Raw genomic sequence first — 27,339 nt, 5'->3', positions numbered from 1 at the left:
TATCTTGCTTAGTTTTCTCAGAATTTTATTCAGTCTTTTTATATTCTAATGATTTTCTTTGCTTATGTAACGTACTTCGAAATACATTGTTTGAAAAATAAAAGCATTTCCATTGCCCTGCCTTTCTTCCTCTTGTTCTTCTTTCAGGTGCTCCCTTTAGGGGTCAACAACAGCTCATCTGCTTCCATCTCACTCTATCCTCAGGACCATCTTCTGTCACACCACCCCTCTGCATTTCCTCCATCACCACATTCATCCTTCTATGAGGTCTTAATCATTCTCTCTTGCCTGGCAGCTCCATATTCAACATCCTTTACCCATAATACCTACTATTCCTCCTCTGCACATGTGCAAACAATATAAGCCCTGTCTCTCTGTTGCTTTGACCATGTGTGTGTGTGTTTAAAAATAAGTCATTAAATGATGTTTATCTAATATTTACATCAGTTTTCAATTCTCAAAGCTCTCAAAATTCAACCTTTTACCTCTTCTTACCACTTGGGACAACGAGTGTGCAAACTTACAAGTTGCAGACATTTAGCAATTTGATTCAAGAACACAATATAAAACACATGCCACGACAGTGAATCTTCATTCCTTCTCTCTCCCATCTCTCGATAACTACTCATTATCTTCCTCCTCCTCTTCCTCCCTGCATCTCTCTCCCTCCGTGTCTTTTTGTCACAGCTCCTCCCTCACTTCAACATGGGCCTCCCTCTGTTTCTCTGCTAACAAGTGTCTCTTCTCAGCTCAGCTGTCTCACTGTTTCATCAAACACCCACTGAGAGGAGCATCGCTTTGACTTGTTACGGGTAAGATAAATCTGAATAATTTTTTATATCTCAGCACTTAATCATACAATTTCACGCTGCAGCACAAATTTGTCTTTACTTTGTGCAAGCAATAAATGCACGATGGAAGTTTTACTTGAAATTGAAATGTTTGGGGTTTTTTTGTTTTTGTTTTTTTAAATTGGGAGTAAATATAATAACGTAAAAGAAGCACTGATAGACATACAATTTAGAAATAGTCAAGAGGCTTTTCCTGAGCATCAGTAGCACTGGCATCCAATAAGAAATAACTGCTGTTTAATATCTAAAAATACCTTCAAACAAACTTTCATTTGAGACAATTTTATGTGTGATTAGAAATAATTAACTATACATAAAAAAACAAAACAATGTTGGATCATCAAAAGTTGTTAACAATGCTGTTGTGACTACAAAACAAATTAAAAGTAGATTATTTGATTTCTCTGTGTATGATAGCACGAGCCAGGCATATCTGAAATGTCACATAGTGTGTTTGCCATTAAAATGCTTTGAATTTTTGAAACCCAGAGCGATATTGATGTGGTGTTTATACAGAGCCTCACGTCATTTTATCTGAGTAAGCTGGTTTAGTGCTATCTAAAAAATGCAAGATACTTTGCATTTTACAATAAGGTCTGAACAGCCCTTCTGTTATCCACTCAACCCAGCAGGCTTAAACTGGAAAACAGAAGAAAGAGCAATATATCAGAGAAAACTGGTGCTTCTCCTTTTATAGGAATTGTTGTATCTAGCCTCAAGTGCTGCAGAAGGCCTCTGTCTACTGACCAAGAATGATCTGAACATTATATATACAATGGATGAGAAATATACATAAGCAGCTCTCCTGTGTGTTTGCAGAATGCCTTTAGGGGGAGGAAATAAGTGTGGCTGCTGCCAGAAACCTGTCTACTTTGCTGAGGAAGTGCAGTGTGAGGGAAAGAGCTGGCATAAATCCTGTTTTCTGTGCAGTAAGTATTGAGAACTTAAGGTAATCCGAATCATTTGATCAACAACTTCTTTAAATCATAAGAAGTGCCCGGCGGGAATGCAGAGTATTTGGCATCACAGGAGTAAAGTGAGCATCCACAGCTTTTCACTAAGACATCTCAGTCCTTATTTGGATCCACTGCAAACATGTGACAAATACTTGGGCTTCCTTTTATGGCGAAGGAAGGTACACACACTCAGTCTCAAACACTGAGCAGTATTTATCTGAGACTGCCACTGTGGTGTACACCATTCCCTTCTGTCACACAGACTTTGTGGGTATGCCACAGCTAAACATCTGTTTTTAAAAAAAATGGCGGCTTGTGGTGGGTGACTGCTTTTGAAAGATAAGCTCGTGCTGTAGATGCTTGAGAACTAACGAAAGAAAACTATGTGTATATTTGTTTTTCTCCCTTTATCTCTGTTTTAAGTGGTGTGTAAGAAAAACTTGGACAGCACAACTGTGGCTGTTCATGTGGATGAGATCTACTGCAAATCCTGCTATGGCAAGAAATATGGGCCAAAAGGCTATGGCTACGGAGGTGGAGCTGGCACGCTGAGTATGGATACAGGAGAGGGTCTTGGAATCAAGCCTGAAGTGTGAGAAAAACAACTTCCTCCTTTCTTTAACTGCTGAAACATTCAGATATATAACAAAGAACTCTATAATCAAAACAAAGACTAATATTTTATGTATGTTTGATTTACCACATGATATAATAAAACACACCAAACCTCTTCAGGTTCTGTATTTAAAGCTTAAATGACAGATGAGTACGAGGAAAGAAATACATTGATTTTTTTTTTCTTAATTCCATATGAAAAGCTTTTTTTTTTTTTTTTTTCCCCCCCCCCTCTTTCTCTTCTAATGGCAGGCAAGCTCCTCATCGCCCCACAAATAACCCCAACTCCTCCAAGTTTGCCCAGAAAGCAGGAGGCTCAGATGTGTGTCCACGCTGTGGGAAAACAGTGTATGCAGCAGAGAAGGTTATTGGGGGAGGCAATGTAAGAAAGAGAAAAGCTGCAGTCTCAATGTGCAGTCTTGTTTCAAAATAAAAGTAGATGACGATTTAAAACATTTCTTCCATGTCTCTTCAGTCATGGCATAAGAGCTGTTTTCGCTGTGCCAAATGTGGAAAAGGACTGGAGTCCACAACCCTTGCTGATAGAGATGGGGAGATCTACTGTAAAGGTTTGTGTATAAAAGTATTATCTAAAAGACAAAAATATCCCCGGGTTCAAACTGATTAAATATAGAAAATGCCATTTTTTCTTGTGTAATAAGTGTATAGTACATTTATATTATATTACCATATTTTAATTACCAAATAAAGACATAAACTGACATGTCAGTTTATAACTGACAAAATAATAAAGCATATTAAACACTTCCCATCTGTCTGTTCAAAGTCACTCAACTGAGTAAAAAGACAAAATAACATTGAAAATCACTATGATATCTCTGGTGTGTTTGAGTTGAACTGCATGTCCACTGCCAAATTACTTGAGACAGATGCTCAAATGGCAGCAGCTCTGACACATTGACCAAGATTTCATTAAATTTATGCATTCATTTTTTTTTAATTTTTTTTTTAATTAACACCAATTCTAATGACAGGCCTAATTGATTTTACGACTGTAAGGCCAATCCAATATTCAATGATCAATGAGGCCAAGCCAACACTTTGTGCGATATTCATTAATAACAGGAACATTTCAGTAGACAATTAAGAATATGTTTTCCCACACATTCCTTCCGTCTTCCATCAGAAAGCACTAACACGTTTATGCATTGCAAAATGGTCCACTATAGGCCTTTCTCAGTTCTAAAAAAAACTTCTAAGTGCATTCGTAGTAAACCCTTGACAAACAGCAATAAAATTATAATTTCCCGGTATATAGTTAATATTTTATATGCTTAAATGTTGATATCCTTATCAAGCTCATAATTCCAGCATTAGTTCTATATTCTATATACAAATTATGCACAGGATTTCTCATTCATTTTAATTTCCTTTACAGGTTGCTATGCAAAGAACTTTGGTCCAAAGGGTTTTGGCTTTGGTCAGGGTGCAGGCGCTCTTGCTCATTCCCAGTAAAGCCTGAAGCCTTAGCTCACCTGGGACTGACATCTGGTGGGCTCCGATATCACAGCTTCTGGGATCTCTCAGTCAACATGAAGCTTATTTCACTTTGCCCTTTCACTTTAGCTACAGGCAATGAAAAATGAAAGAAGCACACATCAGCAGCTCTTTGAAAATATTCACCAAGCAAAGTCTGCTCCTTACTTGATGTTGCATTAGACTCCAGTGTATACAACCCCAAGTCCAAAAAAAGTTGGGATGTGTACGTGTTATAAATAAAGATGGACAGAAGTGATTTGCAAATCTCATAAATCTATATTTTATTCACAATGGAACACAGAAAAGGCATTACATGCTTAAAATGAGGTATTTTACTTTTTCATTTTGAATTTGCTGGCAGCAGCATCGTTCAAATAATTTGGGATCACGACAGCAAAGGAAGTGCAAACGTAAGACTAAAAAACACAAAGCAGTAGGAACAGAAATTCAACAATCTGGAAAACACTGCATCCACAAATTGATGATCAGCATTCTGAAATTTTACCAGAAAGTAATATACCATCATCAAAAGATTGAGAGAATCTGAAGAAATCTGTGTCCAAGGGACAAAAATGAAAATCAGTACTGGAATCATGTGATCATCAGTAAACTCATCGGGACGACATTAAAAACATAACGGTCATAGATATTGCCTGCATGTACTCAGGAACACCTCTAGAAACCATCGTCTCTCAACACAGTTCACTGTGTCATCCACAAATGCAGGTTAAACCTCTATTATCCAAAGAAGTGCAAATACAGAGGTTACAGAAACAAGTTCCAGACTTGTATGGACCGTTAAAGGAAGACGAGTTGGTACACCGTGGTAAACACGGCCCTGTCACAACTTGCTTGGGACAAGGCTGTGACATGTTTTTGCTGTCAGATTCAAAATGACCACATTTTATTTTAAATTTGTACATTTTCTCAGTTTACACATTTGCTATGTTTTTTATTTTCTGTTGTGAATAAAATGTGAGTTTGAGATTTGCAAATCATTGCATTCTATTTACCTGATTACATTTGCTACATTGACATAAGTGTAGCAAACACATCTACAAATGTTACACTGACATCTAATTCGTGTGCACTCACTGAGTAGTTAACAATTTGGCTTAAACAGCACTAGAACATGTACACAAAAGCAACTTGGCTTATCGAGTGCTAAATTTAAATAACATCTAAAAATAATAGACAACAAGAACAAAAGAAGAAATTATACACTGACAACTGTGAGAAAACAGTCTTAAATCATGCCTCAGTTACATTGGTGCTGAAGCTTTTCTTACTGCCGAATGTTATAATTAATATCTTAAGAAATGCATTTCTTGCTCTAACACAAAATAAATTTAATGGCAAAAGCAAACAGTAAGTTTGAAAGTTTTCCTTACTTGTCGTAGTGCAAAGTTTTTCATTGTTGTTTTTTTATCTGCTACTCAGATCTGATTAAATCAGCATGCATGTTTATGTGATCTCAAGTGTGCTTGACAATCTTTCTAAATGATTGTCTAACTTAACAACATGCCAGTTGTTGTGGTGAACAACAGAGCCATAGTATTCAGACCCATCTCTGGCTGCACCGAGGAGTTGGCACACTGGCCAAAGCACTATGCAGCTGTGGTGGTGGTACAAATACCACCACCACAGATGTGTGAGTCACATCGGCAACAAAACTACAGCAGAAAGTCACGCAAACATCAAGTGTTACAGGGAAAAGCGCAACTCTTTCATTTTGTTGATATGCTTACATAAATATGCACTAGTCACCAGAATGTTATGGCTAATATTGTGTAGGCGATCCAGTTGCAGCTGAGGGTTTCCTGTGGTGTCTGCTATGGACTGAACTTATTCTCTCCTTCATTCTTTCTTGGCAGTCTGGTGGCAGTTGCAGTCCTGTTTCTTAAAACCAGTGTTTTGTTATGTGTTGTTTGGGAGTGCCATTGCCGTAGGGATTTGTGCCATTTTGGAACAATGTTTATGTGGGTGGTAACATACAGATAAGAGTCAGTACTCAAGCTTTTTGAATCGACAGCATTATCAATCACACATCCTTCGTCTGTGATTTTAATGGTGCAGCAGTTTGTGTTAAATAGGAAAACCCCACAGATCCCCTTAAGCCAGTTTCTGTAGAAAGCAACAGAGTAGCACTCCATCACAATAAGATGCATTTTTCAATTATCAATAGGTCCGTCTTTAAATTTCTCCATATATTGACGTAATGTTGGTGTACTTGTTATACACTACCATATCACATTAAAAATCCAAGAGCAAAGAAGGGAATATGCCATCATGTGACCACTCAGTGACAGGGCACTCAGTTCTATGTCATATCAGACTTTACAGAACAAGTACTGGCAGTTTATCCACATACACAGTAATAAAACCTGAATCATTCGGTTGACATTTTAAAGTTTTTTGTCTTAGAAAAAAACAAACAAACAAACAAACAAAAAAAAAAAACCCAGAAAACACCCAGAGACTAGTGCAATGTACACCACATAATCCCTTTTCATCTGTATTTATCCTTCCTGCTTCCTGGAAACAGTGCTACAAACACTCACAGGACTGCCGATTCTGCCATATATGCTGTGGAATCAGAATCAGCTGCCATGAGCTAGGAGGGCAACTCAAATCAGATGCAGGGATTGAGTCCTGACTTAGTGAGAGCAAAAGATTATTTCCTGCATAGTCCATTTCACATCCTTGCTTCAAAAATAATAAATAAATAATAATAAGACACAGCTTGAATTATAACTGAAAGAGTACAAACACATTGTACTCTTGCTATAGTTTTGAAAAACTAAATGTTTTCCCAGCTTTCAGTCATCACTGGGTGACAGGCCTGGGCTGTCCCAAGTCCCAGTCTTGCCTTTTGATCTGCCCCTTTATAAAAGCAACACATCAAACAAATACAACCATCAATTTAAGAGTCTTCTGATTAAAGATGACTGTTTGTGTCCCATACTTGACAGAGCTTCAACATAGTTACTTTGTCAAATAACTGTTTGTGTTCCAGCAGTCAGGATGTCCACTGGACAGGCGCGTAGCCATTTGACTGACTATACTGCAAACTCATGGCAACCACCCTCTATCCTTTCTGGCTGCTGCAGTTTCTGATATTGACAGCATATATGGAAACAATATAGTGCCCCACTTCTGGTCACATGCGACCAACAGGTGGTGCCCGTTATCCAGCAGATCTAGGCTTTAGCAAATTTACAGCCACATGTTTTAGGCTCTGTGGATGGTTATATCCGGCTCTCTGTGTGAACTCTAGATCAAAGCTGCTGTATCAAATTAGGACTTTGTTAGGCTATTATGTACATGACTGACTTTCAAACTGGACTTTCATGTTTGTTGTACTAAGTGGAGAGTATGTCGGTAACACAAACATCGCCCAGACACAAATAATTTCATGGATTACTTTAAGGACTTACTGTCCTTGTGAGTGTGAACTGAGCACACAAATGTGTGTTCACAAAGACAGCCATATTCATCTGTGTTTTTATTTTGCTTGGAGCACACAAACCCCCAAATGCAAAGCATGCACACAATTGCAGACCGAGACCCAGTATCAAAGAGTGGCAGCATCACACGGTGTTGCAATTTGTCTATGTTTAGTTGTGAGGCCGTGGCCAAATGAACACTGGAAACTGCATTCCTGTCTTAAAACCAAGGGCTTAATGTTGTCTGCAGCCATTATCCTAATCAGACCAATGGGGCCCTTCAGTCTCAAAGGGGACATGGCAAGTCTCCAGTATCTCTTTCAACAGCCACAGAAAACCTCAGAAAATCATCTGTACTAACAAGACAGACTGTAGGCTGCTTTATAGTTGATTTAACTGAGGTGATGAGGAGGTATACACAAAACTCTGACCAAATGTCAGAAGAAAACAATAACTGATCCCGCCTAGAATTTTAAATAATTTACTTTTGTAAAAACAGACTAAAGATGAAAAATTTATTCAGAATGATGTTGTTTATGCCACTTTGCCACACATTAAAGTTCACACATATTATTATGAAGAATAGAAAAGCGGTGATCTGTCAACACAACACAAGCAGCACAGGCACGATTATCTTGAGACCACCCCCTCTTATGGTGTGTGTGTGTTTTTCTATTTAAGTCTTATTGTGATAGAGAGGAGGGCCAAAAGGGAGCTGGAGATAAATGTTTCACTGTTCTTCTCTCCATCACTTCGTCTTTGTCTGCATCCACAACATCAGCAAAGAAAGGTAATGGCATAGTCTTCCTGCTACACAGAATACTAGCCAGTGTAGTTTTCCCTGTTCTTTTTCACTTTGTAATATATTAATTTTCAATATATAATTTTATTACCAATATATAAACTGCTGGTATTTAAGAAAAGATCAAATAATATTTTTTTTCCAGATAATACTTTGGTCTATTTCAGCAAATAGCAAAAAGTAATAATAATTTAAAAAAACAAAAACAAAAAACAAAACGACATGTATTACAGGTTACCTGAACCGAAGGTGACAACTCCTTTTTTTGGTTGAGTTTGATCAGTAGTCTGACATTCAAAGATTTAAAGTTCAATTACCTACAGGAAGAAAAGCAAATCATGATAGTTCTTTTCTTGTGCAAGAATTTAAAATTGTTTTTCATAAACCATAAAAATAACAAATATGTCAAACAGTAAATAACCTGAATAGCAGGAAATGTATTGCTCTTTTTAAAGCATTACAACAAAGCACTCCCAGTTGTTGATCTGCTAACACTGTTCAGTAGCTCAATAGAAACCTGTAATCTGCAACTAGATTCAGTTCACTCCCTTAAGCAAGAAAAGGCCAAACTGCTTACTTCAAGACAATAAATTATGAAGGGTGTCTGCTTGTTTTGTCTAATGTGGCTATAAGCTAAATATCTGCATGGCTATAAATTAAAACAACAAAGTACTGTAACACAATATGTTACACCATCGATGGAGAAAAAAGAATATATGTGTCATATAACTTGGTGAACATCAGTCATGCAGTTTAAGTCTGGGATGTTCTAAGATTTATAGAGCCAGTCTATATTTGTGTCTTGATGCTACAAAGCAGTGAGGGGGAAAGTGGAAAATAAATGCTATCAGGAGTGGCTGCCATGTCGAGGGCCTGGCATGCTTTTCCATGTCTGCCATCACTTCCCTTTCATTGTTATCAGCACTGAGAGGCAACTAGATGATTTTATCCAGGAGGCTCAATGAGCACAAAGTAACAATGTCTGATAAATTTAATAAAATAAAAAAAAACATTGCTAGATAAAGTAAAGTTTTGTCATCCGTTATCAATTTCATGAATAACCGACCTCACTTGTCGTAAAGAATCTGGTATAACAGGCCTTGGGATATCTCTAATGTATACTTTACCGGTAAGTCTTTTAACACTATACCATTGACTCACCCATTGTGTCTTTCAGTGGTTCCCACTGTCAAGCACTTCAAAAACAAAAGGTTTTATTTTTGTCTTCCAGGGGGAATTGAATAGTCAAGATGCCTGAGAAAGCGTAAGTATATTGAGTTTCTATTATTATTTTAATTGCTGATTGAGAGGATCATTTACAAACAGTAAATAGAATTTCCGTAGAAATATAATTTAAACATGGCAGGAGCAGTCAAGAATTACAATGAATTGAATTTCCTGTCATCAATAATAAAGCACTAATGTTGGCCTTCTGTTTCAACCAACAGACCAGAGGTAAGACTGAACTAAATATATTTACACTTACTAATGCTTCAAAAACAGCCACTTCAATCAGCATTACTGTAGACTAATAAAATGCCACAATATGATTAAAGAAACTGTGCTTTTTGCAGAGGAAATCTAAAATCTCAGCCTCTCGCAAGCTCATGCTGAAGGTGAGTAATCTGCAGCATTTGGCACACAATAATATCTCACTCAGAAGGATCGATCAAATAATTACATTTACTTGGTGTATCGTGTTTCAGAGCTTGATGGTAGCCAAGGCCAAGGAGGAACTGGAGCAGGAGATTGTAGAAAAAGACGAGCAAAAGGCAAAGTTTCTGGAGGAAAAAGCTCCTCCAATACGGACCGGTGGCCTCTCCTTAGCAGAGCTACGGGTACCATTTAACATTCATCATCATTTTGTTGCCACCCACAGACTAAAGTTACGTGTGGTTACAGAAATTACACTGTCAAGAACTCAGCTATTCATCTCAGGACATTACGGGGAAATGATCTAACTTTGCAGATATTATGTGAGGAGCTGCATACCAGAATAGATGTGGTGGACGAGGAGCGCTATGATATTGAAGCCAAGGTCTTGCATAACACCAGAGAGGTAAAAAACACAACTGTAGCAAAACTAAAAAAAAAAAAAAAAAAAAAACTAAAATAAATGTATATATCAACATCAAATAGATACATATATATCTGTATGTCACTTTATAATATCTTATTTTGGCTTCAGATAAAAGGTAAGGGGTTTATGTCAAATTATCACCTCTAGATCAAAGACCTGAACATCAAGGTATTGGACTTGCGAGGGAAGTTCAAGAGACCTAACCTGAGAAGGGTGAGGGTCTCTGCTGATGCCATCCTGCGCTCCCTACTGGGCTCTAAACACAAGGTCTCTTTGGATCTGCGAGCTAACCTAAAATCCGTCAAAAAGGAGGACACAGAAAAGGTGAAGTCATGAGAAAGAAAAGTAAAATATACAGACACAGCTACTGACAGGAGATGCTTTGGGCAAAAAAAAGAAATTAATACAGATAATCATTTACTCCCCTTGTGCACAAGATGTGCACATCAGGTCTTCTGCTGATGTTCTCGCCAAGTATGAGTGGCAAACTGTGAAAAATCATATCTCTCATATGTATTCTGTGTGTGCTGCAGGAGAAGACAGTGGAGGTGAGTGACTGGAGGAAGAATGTGGAGGCCATGTCAGGCATGGAGGGCCGCAAGAAAATGTTTGATGCTGCAAAAGGCCAAAACCAGTAAAACAGCTGGCGAACAAACAGCTGGCTAACAAACAGTTGGCTAACAAACAGTTGGCTAACAAACAGTTGGCTAACAAACAGTTGGCTAACAAACAGTTGGCTAACAAACAGTTGGCTAACAAACAGCTGGCTAACAAACAGCTGGCTTTCATCTAATCACCATCACTTGCATACCAAAGATTTCTGAGCACAAAGCATAAGGGATGCTTGGTGACTTCACATATTCAAGTCGTTTAAATACTCAGTATCTTTCCTCAACACTGAAATAAACAGCATCTCTATTCTCATCGTCCCTGAGTCATCTTGTTTCGAAGAAGTGTTCAGTGATTTCTCTGTTTCTTGTTTATTTGTGTAAGACACAGAAGCATATCCTTTGTAATAAAATAGCTTAAATGAAACTTTACTTCAAAAGCACACAGATTCAGTTCTGTACAGCTGCACACGCGAAACAAAATTACCTGCCAAGAGATAAACGTGCTCAACAGTACAGCAACTGGAAATTTGCAGGCTAAGGAAGCATACAAAGTGCACATACTTACTGTAAGTTTGGTAAGTGAACCAGCAAAGACTAAAACCCTGCGGGAAGAATCAGTCTGCCATGAAGACTCCAGGACAGGAAACTCCAGTTTTAGCTCACTCGAGGATGAGAAACAGAGAAGAATCACAGAAGCAATGGAAAAACACCACTGTCTTAAAAACGCATCTGTCCAACATGACTGGACTTTTTGTGGACGATGAAAACGCCACACGAACCTGGTACTGGAGCTAAACACTGGGCTGGGGACCAGTAGTTTAAATAGACCGCGTCATTGCAGTCTGCGCATGCTCCGTGTAGCCAAAAAAAAAGAAGAAAAAAAGAAAACCACCGCCGTTTATTGAGCAGTGAATTTTGCACATGTCCCTGCATAGGTCAATAGACTAGACACCACGTTGTCATTTGCCGACACTAGCCAAGTGTGCTTGTAAGTTCTGGGACCACACCCATCTCTGAAAATATGTTTATCGACTCGATGTGAAATATATGACGACGTGGATGACTGAGAACCTTCACAGACGAAATACCTTTTTCACGGTATTGCAAATTTCCGTTTAGTCTTGGACAACTTCTAACTAAAATGCCCACCAAGCAAGTTTTCACAAGTCAGAAGAATATAGTCTCCTTTCAGTCTCACTTCTCTCAGAAAGAAGGAATATGTTTCCAAAATGAAAAGCAGAGAAAATTGTTTTCCCCTGCATGCATCAGGAAAAGAAAAGGGGGGTTCATGTGGGTTGTAACCCTCAGGTAATAGGCCTACTTAAAACAGCTGAAGTTGTTGTTGACCCAACCTGTGCACGGAACCTTTCACCTGTAACCTCTTAACCATCATTTTCATGTGAGCTGGTGCACTGAGTGGTGACCAGTGTGTGACAGTCACTTTTCTTTCTTTATATTTCCGACATATAAAGAAACATAATAAACGGTAGTTTCTGCTGTTGGATTGGATCTAATAAGGGGGGAAGTTTGGTATTTTGCTAAATTGCCCCCCATTAGTTACTGATGACCAAGGATGCTCAAAATAATTCCTAAAGATTGCAAACTGGTGCTCTGGTCCATATCAGCAAATGTTGGTTTTACCACACGGTGGCAGTATTTGCTTATGACTTCACTTCAAACAACGAGAATAATTGTGGGTTCGGTAATGAATGCATCGAGTAAACGTTCAGATGAAAAAGCTATCAATTAAGTGAAAGTTGCAGTGATAGCCGGTGGTACAGTAAGAAAAACAAAACGTGCTGGAGTTAAGAGTCTGTGTGTCATGGAATTAAAGGGAATTTTATAAGTGGAATTACGAGGAATAAACCTAAAGGCTTATCTGTGTTGTTTTAATCGTCGACTCAGGTGCCAGAAAGGCGGGGTTTTTCAGCAATAAAGTCAAGAAGAGAAGGTGTGACTTGACGGCTTTTGATCCATTCCGCTAAACAAATATTTAGAAAGTAATATGACGTCTAAAAGGAGGAAAAACAAGTTTGATTTCAAAAACGAATAAAGCCTAACATGGCTTACGAACATCTGTTTTACATACTATACAGAGGCGATTCTAGGTTCAAACGTAGAGGGGCTCAGCTCTCGATCAGAATGACAGCAGTGCCTTGCAATTAATATTAATGGCATATGCTGTTTGCATATGCAATTACAGTTTTTTTTTATTGGTTTGGCGCAGTTTTCACAAGCAATTGGTACATTTTCAAAACTCTTAGTACTTATGTCACAACAGATCATCAAAAGTGCACGTTTTTCAAACATTTCAGCATATTTCCAATTGTGTCAGTATAATACACATAATGACAAAATATCCTTTTCACTACACAAAATAAGTGTTTCATCTAAATAAATGTTTTGTTCACAGTTACTGCCTTTCATAATGTTATCACTATCAAATTTTTGATTTGCACCTCTTATTATTCAGTTTAATACATTTGTCTATCATTTAATTCAACTGATCTTAATGTTTAATCAATGAATCCTTCATTATGTCCATGGATTTTCAACTTGACTGATTGTTGTCTGGTCATTTGTAAGTTACACATTGCTGCAAGAGCAAGAGGTGGTGGTGCTCCTCGACAGAGAGGTGGTCTTCAGAGAAATGTAGGCAGAAGACAACGCACCATCATCTCTAATGAAGTCCGGGCCATCATTGTTGACCATGTGGTTAACAGAGGCTTTACCATGGCTGAGGCTGCCAGGTTGGTACAGCCTAATTTACAAAGGTCAACTTTCAGCTCTATCATCAGAACGTTTCGCCAAGAAAACTGGTATGTCTGCTATAGCAACTTCACTTCTAAAATATAGTACTCTATTGTATAGATGAACAACATGTAATTGTCAGTTTACAGTAATGTAATTTGTAATACTTCAATATTGACAGTATATGATTGTCCTCAGAATTAACAGGAGACAACCTGGTGGTGGTCGCCCACGTGTTTTGACTGACCAGCAGGAGTTGGCTGTGGTGGAAATGGTCAGGGCAAGGAATGACATACGGCTGTCTGAAATCAAACAGGCTATTGAGAACAACAATGACACCTTTGCCAATGTGCCATCAATTAGCCTTCCAACGATTACCCGGCTTTTGAAGAAGCACCAGGTTTCCATGAAACAAATTTACTTGGTTCCTTTTGAGAGGAACAATGTCTGGGTGAAACAACTGTGTTCAGAATATATTCAGGTACAACACTAAACTGGCATGCAATTACTGTAACAGTACTGACAACTATTAGTTGTAAAAAAAACTAACTAAATTATCATTTTAGAGGGTGATGGAGCTGGACGCTGCTGTGAATCATCACAAGTATATTTTTGTTGATGAGGCCGGTTTCAATCTGGCAAAAACTAGACGCAGAGGACGTAACCTTATTGGACAAAGGGCTACCATCCAAGTCCCTGGACAACGTGGAGGAAACATCTCAATGGGTGCAGCTATATCTGAAGATGGTGTGGTAGGCTGTAGACCAGTTCTAGGGTCATACAACACTGAACACCTGATAGTTTTTTTTTTAAATGAACTGGAGCAGGCCTGTCAGGGAGAAGACATTGTCTATGTTGTTGTGTGGGACAATGTCAGCTTCCACCATGCACAGCTGGTTCAGGAATGGTTTCAAACACATCCTCGCTTCATGACACTCTATCTTCCACCATAATCCCCTTTCCTCAACCCAATTGAGGAATTCTTCTCTACATGGAGGTGGAAGGTGTATGATCGCCATCCCCATGAGCATGTCTCCCTTCTTCAAGCCATGTGTGAAGCTTGTGGTGATATAACTGCTGAGCAATGTCAAGCCTGGATTCGTCATGCCAGGAGATTTTTCCCACGGTGCCTGAACAACGAAGACATGCATTGTGATGTTGATGATGGCCCAATGTTAATAACCGGCTTGATTAATTGTGTAAAAGTGATAAAAATAAAATAAAAAATATATTGTGCTTATGTAAATGACTTGTTGTTTTTTCTCCCTTTTTCGTGTGTGTATATGTGTATATGTGTGTGTATATATGTATATATTATATATATATATATGTATATATTATATATATATGTATGTGTTGTTGTTTTTTTTTTTGGTTATGCCTGAACATAAGTGTAATATTTGCTGTGTAAAGTTTTACAGTTCAGTTACACTCATTCATCACCAAGGACAATTTGAAACGCTTACCTTGTATTATTTGCTCCTGAATGAAATGATTGGTAAAAGTACTACGTTGAAAAAAGATCTTACTGTTTTGTTTGGGTGAGTAAAGCAAATGTTCTCAGAATATATCACAATGATCATATGTTCTGCAACAATGATTAAGTGGAATGAAAATTTGTGCAAATACAATGAACTCATGACATCAGATTTGAAAGAATGACTAGTGGTGTTACAAATGTGATCAAATGTGAGTTTTGTACTGAGAGATTTGAAAATGCACACTTTAGTTGTGAAAATAGTACCAAACCAATTAAAAAAAACTGTAACCCTTTTCACATTCCCAAACCTCAGTTCAGTTGGATACACATTACAATGCTGGATGAGCGATTGTAGTGTCTAGGAAGGATTCAGAGTGAATAATCACAGATTACAATCTAATCTTCCAGTTTTCTCTCATTTCTCATCCTTCTTCTTCTTCTTTGGTGCAACCCTATAAATACGCGGTACCCCTTTGGCCTTTCCCCTTTTCTACAATTCCCCTGTGGGAGAAATTGGTGTCATTTCTTTCCCAATATTGTACAACACACATATACTGTATATTTAGCCACCCTGATGTTTCTGATTGTGTTTTTAGTTCAGATATTGCCATCATTGTGCCTCTCTTTGGTAGATACTGTAAATGTGTGGTACGTGTGTGCCACATATGTGTTATAGACACAGTTAATAGCATGAACAGATAATTCTTGCTAGCTTGGAAGTTGTGGTGACTTGAATAACCCTCTTCCCTATTGTTTCCATTTGGTTGCAGGGGCTGGGGTGGGCAAGTTAATGACTTGGAGGTCTTTGTTTCTTTTACCTTTCATTGTCAGACATCACGCAGGAACACACCGGTTACACAGACACTTCACAAGTCACAGCGTTGTCCCTGCATTATCAGAACAGTTTGAACTTTACAGTTTGAACATCTTCTTTCTGCCACAGGAACAAACGTCTTACTTAGTCTATTAATGACAAAGCAACAACGTCTCTGTGTGAGTGCACTATAACATCATGACATCAACAACACTGGACATAAAACTTGTTTTCAACCTGATGTAAACATACACGTTTGGAAAATATAACACTGAAGATAATTCCAGAAAATAATTCTAAAATATGCTATTATTAGTGCTATTAATATAGCTATTTTTAGGGGTGCTCTGATGAAATTTGGGGGTGGTTGAGAACCTATGTACTATAACAATGTTAGAGATCTCTCCACAGAACATATCTTTATTAACATGATAGTGTTGTAACCTGTGGTTTGCATCACGGTTGTATTACATGGAAAGCAGAGGAATAGATGCCTTTACTTTGTAAAAAGAAAACTTTCAAAAAAGAAAAATGAATGATAAAAAAAAAGGTCAACATCCACCTTTATATTTGTGAGCTTTAGCCTCGTTCTTTATGCGTATGGCAAAATAGTTTTTGAATCAAAGAAAATCAAAATAATGATATGACACGTACAAAATGTGAAAATGTGACCAGCTTTTTTTTGTATGCTTATTTTTTTAGTGGACAAATCCTTAACAAACGTTCATCTCAAATGAGACTGAAACAAGACAGCATGTTATTTACCCTGGTCCACACAGTGCTTATGGGTACACAGGGTTGCATCATTGAGCCTGTTAGGAAATCACATTGACAGTAAATTCCTCGACTAAACTGATTCTGACTCTGTGAATGAGTAACACAAACACAATAATGTGCATGCACACAAAAATACAAAAAAAGTAAAACATAAATATAAAATTATCTGATCTATGATGTCACTCTGTGTAAATAGTTCACATAAAAAAGCAATAAAGAAAGAAAGAGAAAATTATGATAAAATGCCATAATTCATCGGGCATCAGTTTCATATTAGAAACATGTCAAGAGGTTCACTCGGTGCTGTAAAGGAATAGTTTTTACAATTTCCTGTAAAGAGCAATGTTCTTTTTCAGTGGTCCTATATAAGCTCATAGTACTTTTTTTTGACAAGTAAACTATGTGAAGTTATTAATAAATAATGATACATATAGATGAATAGAATATTTGCAAAAAATGTAACTGACTGTACTTTTGACAAGACGTGACTGACATGTGAGAAAACACAGCCAACCTGAAAAGAGTTACGGTGGAGGAGGAACTCCCATTGAATAACCTTTGCAAAGAAAGTTTTGGCTTCAGCTGTCAAGACTAATCTCCTGATTGTGGGGTTAAATACATTACCAAAAACACCGGGAGTATCAAAAGACTTGGCACGGTCATAAATGATGTTGTTGGTAGCATGTTTTTGCATGTAAGGACTGAGGGCAGAGTTTATGATCAAAGACAATAAACACAGGCTGGAGTCTGAAAAAGGGTGTGAATTTTATGTGAGTATTGTTTTTGGTATTCTGCTGTGGGAAAAATGCAGTTACTTCACTGTATAACAAAACTGCAGGCAAACCTTGTAGAAATGTCATACCCATCTTCAGAATCCTAATAGGAAGTGAAAGCAAATATCAGAAGAGCTTGAGCCATGCAAGAATGTATTTGTGTGCAGACAGAAATATTTTTATAAGTATTATAGGTAACCTAACTCATGAGAAACTGAAACCTTCAGAGAGCAATAATCCTGTGCTGTTTGGCGGAGGTTTTACAGAGTAAAAATAGTCAAGGCAAGTCCATAGAGAATACATGTTTTCCCATTCTAGTAGATGTTATCTGCCATCTGTTTGCAGGTATGTGCCCACCCATTGTAGACATGGGCAGCTTGCCGCCATGTGATCCACTACTGGGTTTAAAAGCTTATAGCCCACAGTGAAGGACACAGTATACAATTCTCCATTGAGCCACATTGCACGAGCTGGGTAAGTCTGCATGCTTCTGTTCTGTCTTTTTAAACAATCTAACAAAATCTGTAACAATTTTATACTTTTTTGTTAGATTTTGGGTTTCTCTCAGTCTGTAGAAGCCAAGTTAATAACTTGGCTTCTATGTATATTCGCATTTACAGGAACTGCATCCTAAACATGTCAGACACAGAGGATGCCGAATACGAGTAAGTACTGAATTATTTTCTGTAGAAACAAGATTGACGTTCGCAAAGTTATGCCAGCGCAAATGGAATTAAAAAGTGAAACAAAATAAAATTTTGGTCTGTTTTTTTATTTTTTCAGAGGACAACGTGAGTCATTTTGTCAGTTCTCCTAACCCATGCATGGGCTAGATAAGTTTTTGACTGTTTCTGTTTGCACTCTAGTTTACAAGCTGCAGATTCATGCAGCTGCATGTCTGCATGCATTACATAAATCCAGCTACAGTAGAAATGCCTCACCCATATTTAATTTGCCAAAGTTCATTGCTTTTCGCTGACCTTTGCTCTTTACATTGTGAAAGAGATGAATATATTATTGTTTGTTTATACAAACAATATCTATGACAACAATGCAAAATTTTGCTTTTTTTCTTTTGTCTGCCACTTTGTTGCTTTCCACTCTTCCATTTAAACATTCATCATTACTTAACACAGTGCATCTGCTAAGCTGCTGGCTTCACTGCACAGCCCACTGTATTTTTGGCATCTTGTCGCCACTGTAGAGATGGCTGCTATTCTGTAGCTTTTATGCCAGATTGACCTTTGTCCTCTGAGTCAGTCCTCTCGGTCTGAGATGTGAGATAGTTCACCTTTTATAAACATCCCAGTGGATCTGTCCTTTCCAGTCAAATGGTGCAGTGGGTCACCATTGCAGAGACAAAGGATCATACCTCTATTTCTGTCTCCTTTGTGGGGCTGTCCAACCAAGCCCATGTGAAGATTGGCTGAAACCAAGCAGCACCTGTCTCCCTCTATGGAGATAACAGTAGCTGTTAGTGAGTAATGTAGGTCAGGCTATGTTCTCAGTAGAAGCCCTTGGGGAAGGTAGCAGCAGGAGCACAATACACACGTTCGGTTTTATTCCTGTTAGAGGACCTCCCGAATGCTGGTTTGACTTACCTTCTTTTCAGGAGGCTGAGTTTCCATTTGTGCCCACAAATGTTTGATGGAATGGTTCTCCCTACAGACGTGCGGTGAGGATAGGGGGAAAAAAATCCCCAAAAACAAAACAAAAAAGCAGAATTTAAAGTACTCTGAAAACAGGGAAGCTGGTCGAAAAAGCCAAAAAGTGATTTCCCTACTTTATTGATACTTTTTGTCTTTGGTTTAAAAGGAATTTTTAAATACAGGAGTATTATGACTAAAGCCACTTGTATTGTCTGGAACACTATCCAAAAAAGCTAGTATTTTAATTTTAATATTAACATAATAAAGTCAAGCAAAAATAAAAATATAACACAACTATAAGACAAAAGACAGCATCATAAAAAGAACTTTAACTCTATTAAAAAATGAAGTGATTTAAAATAATCAGATTTTCTTCTTACATTTTCAGGTAAGGTATTACAAAGCCATGGGACCATTATTGCAAAGTCGTGTCAAGCCTAGACTTGACAGAAGGGCTCCATCTAAGGAAAAAAGTCTGCAAACTAGCTTATAGCATTTCTGTTATGTAGCTTGGAGGGGTTATCCAGATGGGCTCTAAATAACAAACTTTTCATCTATGATGGAAAAGAAGGAATTCCAAAAGTCAGGTAAAAGGAAAATAATGTGTAAAAACATTAAATGTTATTATTTTTTACAATTTTCACTAAACTAAAGTTTTATAGTTGAGAATGCACCTGAACCACAGAAAATATGTTTCTTTTCTTTAGGTGTATATTTTATAAGCGCAAGTAGTTTGTAAGTAAAGTTATACATTTTAAGTGTTAACTCAAAATGTTGCATCGATAGATAAACATTCTTTGTATGGACAGAGACTAGTAGAGACATGAAGTTGTCTTTCAAGATAATCTAAAGTAGCATGTTCTAAACTGGACAAGAAACGCTTGTATGACTGCATGGCCCTTTATATCTATCATCTCTTTGGGAGACGTTCCTCTTAACGGACTCATATACTAAGTGCTTTACGAGCCTTAGGGTCATTCCAACGCCATCATCACTGACAGCCACTTAGTGACTAAAGTGACAGTGACTAATGTTTTTGTTGCATGAAGATTTTGTGTAGGTTGCGTCTCATTATTAGGATTTCAACTTTCATAGCTTTATGCTTTAAGCTGTGAGCTTTTTGTTTCTTTAATCAGTATTGACATTGCATATCATCTTTCAGAAGATGCCACAGAGGAAAATGAAGGAGGTACGGAAGGGTTATTTACAAAACACAGGAACTACTGTGTGTCAAAGGATAAGTGTTCTAATATTTCTCAGTGCTTTAATTTAATTTACTAAATGCTTTGATTTTTTTTATTGTGGATACACAGATGATGCAAAGCCCAAGCAAAGGTAAGAAAAGTTTTAAAATATTTTTATAAGTCAAACACAATACAATTTCCAATAAAATACATACTTAGGTACATTTTTTATTCTTGTTTTCCTTAGGCCAAATTTTGTGCCTGGCTTGGCAGCTCCCAAGATCCCAGATGGAGAAAAAGTGGACTTTGACGTAAGTTAATTTTAGGGCCAACTAAAATGAACAAATAATCCAAACACTCGTAAACTATAGTCCTTTGTTGTTTAAATAAAATATGAGCTTGATGTTTTCAGGACATTCAAAGGAAACGAATGGAAAAAGACCTGACTGAGCTCCAGACTTTGATTGAAGCTCACTTTGAGAAGCGTAAGAAGGAGGAAGAAGAGCTTATTGGCCTCACGCAGCGTATTGTATGTTATTTTTTTCTTTTGATAGTTTCAACAACCATTTGATTGTGTTACGTTTCAACTAAAAATGTCCTTCCTTTTCAATATCAGGAGAAACGCAGGTCTGAGAGAGCAGAGGAGATGAAGATCAGAGCAGAGAGAGAAAGAGAACGGCAGAACAAACTAGCAGTAAGTGTAGTTACTACAGAGTAACATTTTCAGAACATAACAGATATTTCCTACATGTTTAAGTTGTCTAAGAATCCACAGTTGTACCTAGGAATTGTATTCAATTTGTGCAAATTCAGACACTGCCAGCAGTCAAAATAGTGTGAAAAATCAAAGGTACTCTACATCATTTCAACAGGAAGAGAAAGCCAGAAAAGAAGAAGAAGAAGCCAAGAAGAGAGCAGATGACGATGCAAGGAAGAAGATGATTCTGTCCAACCTGACTTTCACTGGATACAGGGTAACAATCTAGTTTACCATTAAAGCATCTTACTATAAAGTACATGTAAAAGTGCATTTCCGCTTGTGCTTGTTTCCTTTCCAGCAAACACAGAGTGGGACAAAAAAACCAACAGAAAGAGAAAAGAAGAGAAAGATCCTGAATGATCGACGCAAAGAATTAAATATTGATCATTTGAAAGAGGACAAACTCAGGTAAAAGGACACTGTTACTAAAACACTTTACTTTCTCTTGATTTATTCAAAATATCTGTCATGTACATAAAAATTATCTTTATTCATCATCTGATCATTATACAGTAAACTGTCATAACATTTTCTCTACAGAGAAAAGGCTAAGGATCTTTGGGACTGGTTGCGCCAACTAGAGGCCGAGAAATTTGAACTTCAGCAAAAATGCACAAAGCAGAAGTACGAGGTAAAATGTCAACAGATTCTTGCTGTTGCAGCCAAAGATTTCCTCTGAGTGGACAGATTCAGGCCAAGGTGAAAACAAAACATGAAAGTGTGGTGCCTGGGAACACCCATTGCAATGAGTCACAACTGTTTTCTTATATATAATGAGTGGAACTCAGCCAAAGATCCAAAATAGAAGGGATATAGTACTCAACTAACCAAGGTTTTGGTGATTGTGACCCACACCTGTTTTCACAGCTTGGCTCGTGGATTAGGCAGAGGAACAATAGGAGGGTCCACGACCCTCTTTGGGACACTCCCAATAAGACTTAAAAATTTGAGATTCTCCACCAATTGCTCTTAGAACTGAAGAAGCTTCTCAGATGAGAGGTGAAACGTCTTCAATAAACTTAAAGAAGTCCAGATGTTTTAATGCTTGTCTGTCTTTCTGTGTTAGCCCTGCAAGAGATTCCCGGGGTATATCTGCCCTCTAGTAGCTGAGACAGGCTTTAGCCCTCGCCCCATGATGCTGATAAGCGTTAGTGAATAGATGGATGGAGATGACTGGGTCAGAGCAAGTGGTCCAAACAAGGAACAGTGGTGAACCAGTAGCATGGATGGCCAAGGCTCATTGATGCACATAGGGAAAGAAGGCTGACCCTTGTGTTGAGGTCCAACAGATGTGCTACTGTTTACATTATTGTATTTTGTACAACTCTGTTGCTTGTGAAGCTCGCACACAAGAATTTCACTCACATGTGCGGTACCAATGTAATTGCACATGTGATGTGACAATAAAAGTGATTTGACTTGATTAGATTTACTGTAACTCAAATTGCCAACAAAGCTAATGGTAATTCTTATTGCCCCTACTGGTGCCTTTGCACCACTGAAAGTGTAACGGCGGGATGCGCAGAAGAGGTAGACCCAAGAGCAGACACGGTGGAGACAGAACTAGGTTTCCAAAAATAAAGCGAACCTTTATTGCGGCTGATGGCATGACAAAAACTATAAACACAGAGTAACTAAGCGGGCTATGAAACCAGTGTTGCCAACTTAGCGACTTTGTCGCTATATTTAGCGAGTTTTCAGACCCCTTAGCGACTTTTTTTTTAAAAAAGACGTGAAAGCGCGTATCTCTTTTACTCTGAACAAGCAGCGGGTGCTGTAATGCAGTCAGTTCTTCTTTTACTCTTTTACTCTTATGCTGTTTTGTGGATCACAAGGTTTAAAACTACTTATAAACACACACACACAAAGTAACTCCACCAGAGCGCCTATTTCGGGTCACTTGCCGGTCCAAGCCCGGGTAAAGGAGCAGGGTTGGAATTGTGACATTAAGAAAAAACAATAATTGCTAAAAGAAATTTAATTTGTAGTTCTAAATAAACTCTAAATGCATTTAGGACGTTTTTTACTCACTTTATGTCTCTTCCACGATGTTATTTCTCTCTCCAACAACATAGGTTACAATTAGATTAGCATGACCATATATGCAAATTAGGCAATGACGTCATTTAGCAACTTCTAGCGACTTTTAGGACAGCCAATAGCGATTTTCCTTACTGAGGAGTTGGCAACACAGTGTCACAATAAGGGAAACTACAAAAATATGAGATGAGGATAACAGATGATCTGACACTGACTGAGCGGAAACACACAGACTAAGTACACATAAGGAATGATCAAGGGAAGAGGAATCACATGGGGAAAACAACTGACAACAATTAACACAATGACAGGACAGGGGGCGTGAAACTAAATACAATGAACAAAAAACACAAGGCTCTTTCAAAATAAAACGGGAAACATAACAAGACCCAGACATGACTCGAATTTGACAAACAAAGAAAACTTGGACATGAAACATGACAGATAAACACACGAAGACTTAACCTGACAATCTGACACAGAAAACTTCACACAGGGATGAGACAAATGGGGAGCTTGATAAATCATGAACTAAAACTGTAAACTAGGCATGACAGAATGTAACTAGATAAATGAAAATAACAACAAAAACATCAAGAACCTCAGAATACTGGGTCACATGACCCAGGACCATGACAGAAAGTGCTAAAAATGGGCACATGAGGATCAGAACTGGACCACGGAGCAATGGAAGAATGTGGCCTGGTCGGATGGATCATGTTTCCTTTTACAACTGGCAGCAAGACACCAGTGATACCTGCTTGGAATCCTTGGGTCCTGCTGGATAAACAAGTACAATCCATGGAGGCCCTGCCTTGCCGCTTACAGGGCTTAAAGGATCTGTTTTTAACATCTTGGTGTCAGATACCATAGCACACCTTCAAGGGTCTAGTAGATACCATGCCTCCATGGTTCAGGGCTGTTTTGCCAGCAAAAGGGGGATCCGCAAAACATCAGCTAGGTGGTCATAATGTTATGTCTGACTGGTTTAAATTTAACCTCCACAGTTACTCTTGAAAAAAAATTGTAGTTTGATTTTCTTTCATGTTTTCCTAGTTGCACGGTTTTTATGAAGATGTGATGATTTTTATATAGTAAAGCAAATGCTAAGAAGTCAACATGTTGGTTTTTCACAGTATAGATATCAATGAACTGTTAAACTACTGTTTTCTCAGGTCACGGTGCTGAGAAATCGTGTCAGTGATCATCAGAAAATGTAAGTCTATTCTGCTGTGGTTTCTGTTGACATTGAGTAGCAAAGGTAATGTACAAAAATTAGGATTTTATTTGCTTTCTAACATATAGCATGGACTAAAGACTGCAAAGCTGGGTAGAAATGTAGAACTACAGCAAAGTAAGAGGAGAAAGTAGTAATGAAACTTATCAATAAAAGGTTTCCACCTCCTCTCATTTCACCTTCTCCCCCCCCTGCTTTCTAACAACAATGGTCTCCATTCTTTTGAAACAGTAGAAGAAGTAACCGTTTGTCTTGGCAACCCCTGAATATATCCAGTCAAACAGGACTGGGAAAAGTGTATGCTGGCATGTCTGAAGGACACATACACACCCAAATTAAGACCATGCATATTTTTCCAGCTGACGCCATGTAGGCTTTACAATAAATATAGTGAAGGGCTGAATAAAAACTAAAAAGTTCTAATACTGGTTTTCATTCAGAATATGCAAAGCAGGAACACACCTGAGTCAATAAGAGAAAAACTTTATCAGACTGAAATAAATCTGAATTTATAAAAACCTCCATAGGTTATAAAGGTACAGGGGACACGGACTTGTGTAGCAACAACAGATAAACATAGTAGGCAGTTATTGGTTAGCACATCCCATTATACAGCTATTAAAAAGCTTTGAGTCACTCCAGTATCTGAGGGCTGCTTTTGTAGTGTGTTCTCCAACACAAATGAGTAGAGTCATGGTAATTCTATATTCAGATCATATGCACAAAAATACGCACACTGTTTATTTTTTATTCAAAAATTTTAATCACTAAAAACCTTTCACTAAAGTATTTTAACTCACCATATTCTGAAAATAATTCAAATGATAATGAAAACATAACCCTTGTAAGCTACTGAAATGCACCCAGTGTGGCATCAAGTTTGTGGAAGCCACAGGCACAAACATTTGACATGGGTCTGTAAGTATTTTGACCTTTTTTTTTTTTTTAGTAATTTTGCAATTTTATCTATGTACATTGAGATTTAACAAAATATTGCACTGCATTGCAAAAATGACTTTTTCTACAGTCACCCATTTCTAAAGGCTCAAAAGTAATTTTCTGATAAATGGTTTCATGGCTAGATAAGGCCTCTTCCCTTGTTTTTCTTGACATCTTAAACATATAAAAGAGTTTATTCCTAATGTAAAATTTGCATTTAGTATCTATTCACTTTTTATTTAAAATTAGTTCCAAAGACATGTTCATGCAAGTGAGCGAGGCCATTATTAATCTGAGAGACAGCATCAAAACCCTTTGGAATGGCCTCATTAACAATCTGGTTCTTAAAAAGAAGGAATGCACTGGCCAGCTCACCAACACTAAAAAGTCTCAATGACCACACAAGACAACTAAAGAGCATGATGACAGAATTATTTCCATGGTTAAGAGAAAAAATATTTTTCAACATCAGACCCAGTCAAGAAAACTCTCTAAGAGGTTGTAGTATAATTGTCAAGATATACTTTCAAGAGACAGTCATAAATGGCCATAAAAAGGATTTAAGGTGCAAACCACTGATTACAATCAAGAGCAGGAACAGCAGCCACACAATAGGTATGAGTTCCTAGCTTGGCCAGAAAACATCTAAAAGAGTCTGAACAGTTCTGGAAAAAATCTTTAGACAGATAAAACCAGGAGTAACTTCTACCAGTATGATGGAGAGGAAAAGTAAGTAGAAGCTCTGTTCTGAAGTATATCGCATCGTCTATTAAACACGGAGGAGGCAAAGTTATGGCACAAGTGTGTATGCCTGTTACTGGAACTAGGTCACTAGCTGCAATTGATGTTTTAACTGCTGATAAAGGTAGAAGAATGAATCCTGAAGTGCACAGGGCTACACTCTCTATTCAGATTCAGTGAAATGCTGCAAAACTGATCTTAATGCAATTACTGCTTAACAGTGCAAATGGATATTGACTCGAGTTACTTCAGAAAAAGCAACCCAAGATTTTAGCAAGACAAAGAAATGTGATGTAAAAAGTCAGTGACATGAAGTTCAAATGTTAGAAAAGACACAGGTAAGCCCTAAGACAGAAAATTTACCTAAAATAATTTAAATTTCAAATGCAGCCGCAGTGACTTATTTGCATCAGTAGAATGAAATACATTTCTAAAGATCAATTCAAGGGTCAGCTCACAAGGAATGCAGCCACTCAGCCTTGCATTCAGGTTTTCACAAACAGATATACGACCAGTGGGAGTGAATACAAGGTTCAACAAGCACTACAGATGACCACCAAAAAGCTAGCCTGTGTGCTCGCTGATGTGATGATTCTCTGCTGACTTTTATTTATTCTCAGTTCAAAGGGTGGCAGGAGCAAGCGTGGCCTGAGGAAGTAACGTCTGACATCAGCTGGAGAAAAACCAGCAACATCAGCCATCCGTAAACGACTGAGAATAAGAAGCTGGATAATAATATTTTCTTAATACTTGAAAATGCAAGAACAATAAAAAAAGTACGCTCTTTTAGATGTTGTTAGTGGAATAAAGTGCATGTTAAGTTACTGATAGCAGACAGATCAGATGATGTGGTTTAACTTGTGTTCATCTGACCATGTGTAACACATAAAGATTTTTTTTTTAAACTGAATCCAAAAGTTTAGAAAACTGACTGAAAGAAATAAGAGCAACTGAACCTATTCTGGTGTGTAGGATTTTGTGATTGCAAGAAATTTAAATAAACTTGTATCTAACAAAATGGATGTAGCATTTGTATCTGTGGCTCCAGCACTCGTGGGAACTTACAGATGAATACCAACTCTATGATAGTTATAAAAGCCACACCTGCTTTAATGAAGCCAGATTGTCGTTTTTGGCAAACTGGACTTAATAGTTTTATGTGACAGATTCCAGTTAGTTTACTTTTACTTTGCCATCCTGTTTTATTTGTGGCTTTTGACATATGACATCCACATAAGGTTGATGCATTCTCACAGTAATACAAGCTTTTTATTAATGAACACATTCAGACACAAATCTCCAGTGTACAATGAAGTGATTATTTAAAAAAAGG

At 37.7% G+C, this 27,339-nt stretch overlaps 4 protein-coding genes across 9 annotated transcripts in view; 3 read left to right on the top strand and 1 right to left on the bottom strand.

Annotated features, from left to right (window-relative positions):
- The window catches only part of nav1b (neuron navigator 1b), a gene marked incomplete at its 5' end in the record, with an annotated part of 81,664 nt that extends 71,123 nt beyond the window's left edge, over positions 1–10,541 (bottom strand). For all 4 annotated transcript variants that reach the window (XM_082534509.1, XM_082534507.1, XM_082534508.1 and 1 more), the window contains one exon: positions 10,455–10,541. The remainder of the gene's footprint in view (positions 1–10,454) is intronic.
- Positions 681–5,143, top strand: csrp1b (cysteine and glycine-rich protein 1b). The gene is made up of 6 exons (XM_082534528.1): positions 681–812; positions 1,671–1,780; positions 2,231–2,399; positions 2,675–2,804; positions 2,898–2,991; positions 3,822–5,143. Exons 2-6 carry the CDS (start codon positions 1,672–1,674, stop codon positions 3,896–3,898), a joined length of 579 nt encoding a protein of 192 aa, XP_082390654.1. The 5' UTR covers positions 681–812; position 1,671; the 3' UTR covers positions 3,899–5,143.
- On the top strand, positions 9,555–10,938 carry tnni1b (troponin I type 1b (skeletal, slow)). 2 transcript variants are annotated; one of them, XM_082534527.1, is made up of 5 exons: positions 9,555–9,786; positions 9,877–10,008; positions 10,140–10,229; positions 10,398–10,574; positions 10,784–10,938. In XM_082534527.1, exons 1-5 carry the CDS (start codon positions 9,778–9,780, stop codon positions 10,886–10,888), a joined length of 513 nt encoding a protein of 170 aa, XP_082390653.1. In that variant the 5' UTR covers positions 9,555–9,777; the 3' UTR covers positions 10,889–10,938. The 2 variants fall into 2 exon arrangements, with proteins under 2 accessions (XP_082390653.1, XP_082390652.1); XM_082534526.1 differs by having other exon boundaries at positions 9,555–10,008.
- A 6,914-nt stretch (positions 10,939–17,852) lies between these two features.
- On the top strand, positions 17,853–27,024 carry LOC309706296 (troponin T, cardiac muscle isoforms-like). Of its 2 annotated transcripts, none has more exons than XM_082532659.1 (12): positions 17,853–17,930; positions 18,077–18,121; positions 20,268–20,294; positions 20,419–20,440; positions 20,537–20,600; positions 20,702–20,818; positions 20,906–20,983; positions 21,162–21,263; positions 21,348–21,457; positions 21,590–21,680; positions 24,265–24,305; positions 26,627–27,024. In XM_082532659.1, the coding sequence occupies exons 2-12, from the start codon at positions 18,109–18,111 to the stop codon at positions 26,664–26,666; spliced, it is 705 nt and encodes a 234-aa protein (XP_082388785.1). In that variant the 5' UTR covers positions 17,853–17,930; positions 18,077–18,108; the 3' UTR covers positions 26,667–27,024. The 2 variants fall into 2 exon arrangements, with proteins under 2 accessions (XP_082388785.1, XP_082388784.1); XM_082532658.1 differs by lacking the exon at positions 17,853–17,930 and adding an exon at positions 19,494–19,692 and having other exon boundaries at positions 18,087–18,121.
- Positions 27,025–27,339: the final 315 nt, after the last annotated feature.

The sequence above is a fragment of the Aulonocara stuartgranti genome (assembly GCF_965226115.1).
Source record: "Aulonocara stuartgranti genome assembly, chromosome: 5".
Lineage (NCBI taxonomy): Eukaryota > Metazoa > Chordata > Actinopteri > Cichliformes > Cichlidae > Aulonocara > Aulonocara stuartgranti.
This window is presented reverse-complemented; position numbering and strand designations above follow the sequence as displayed.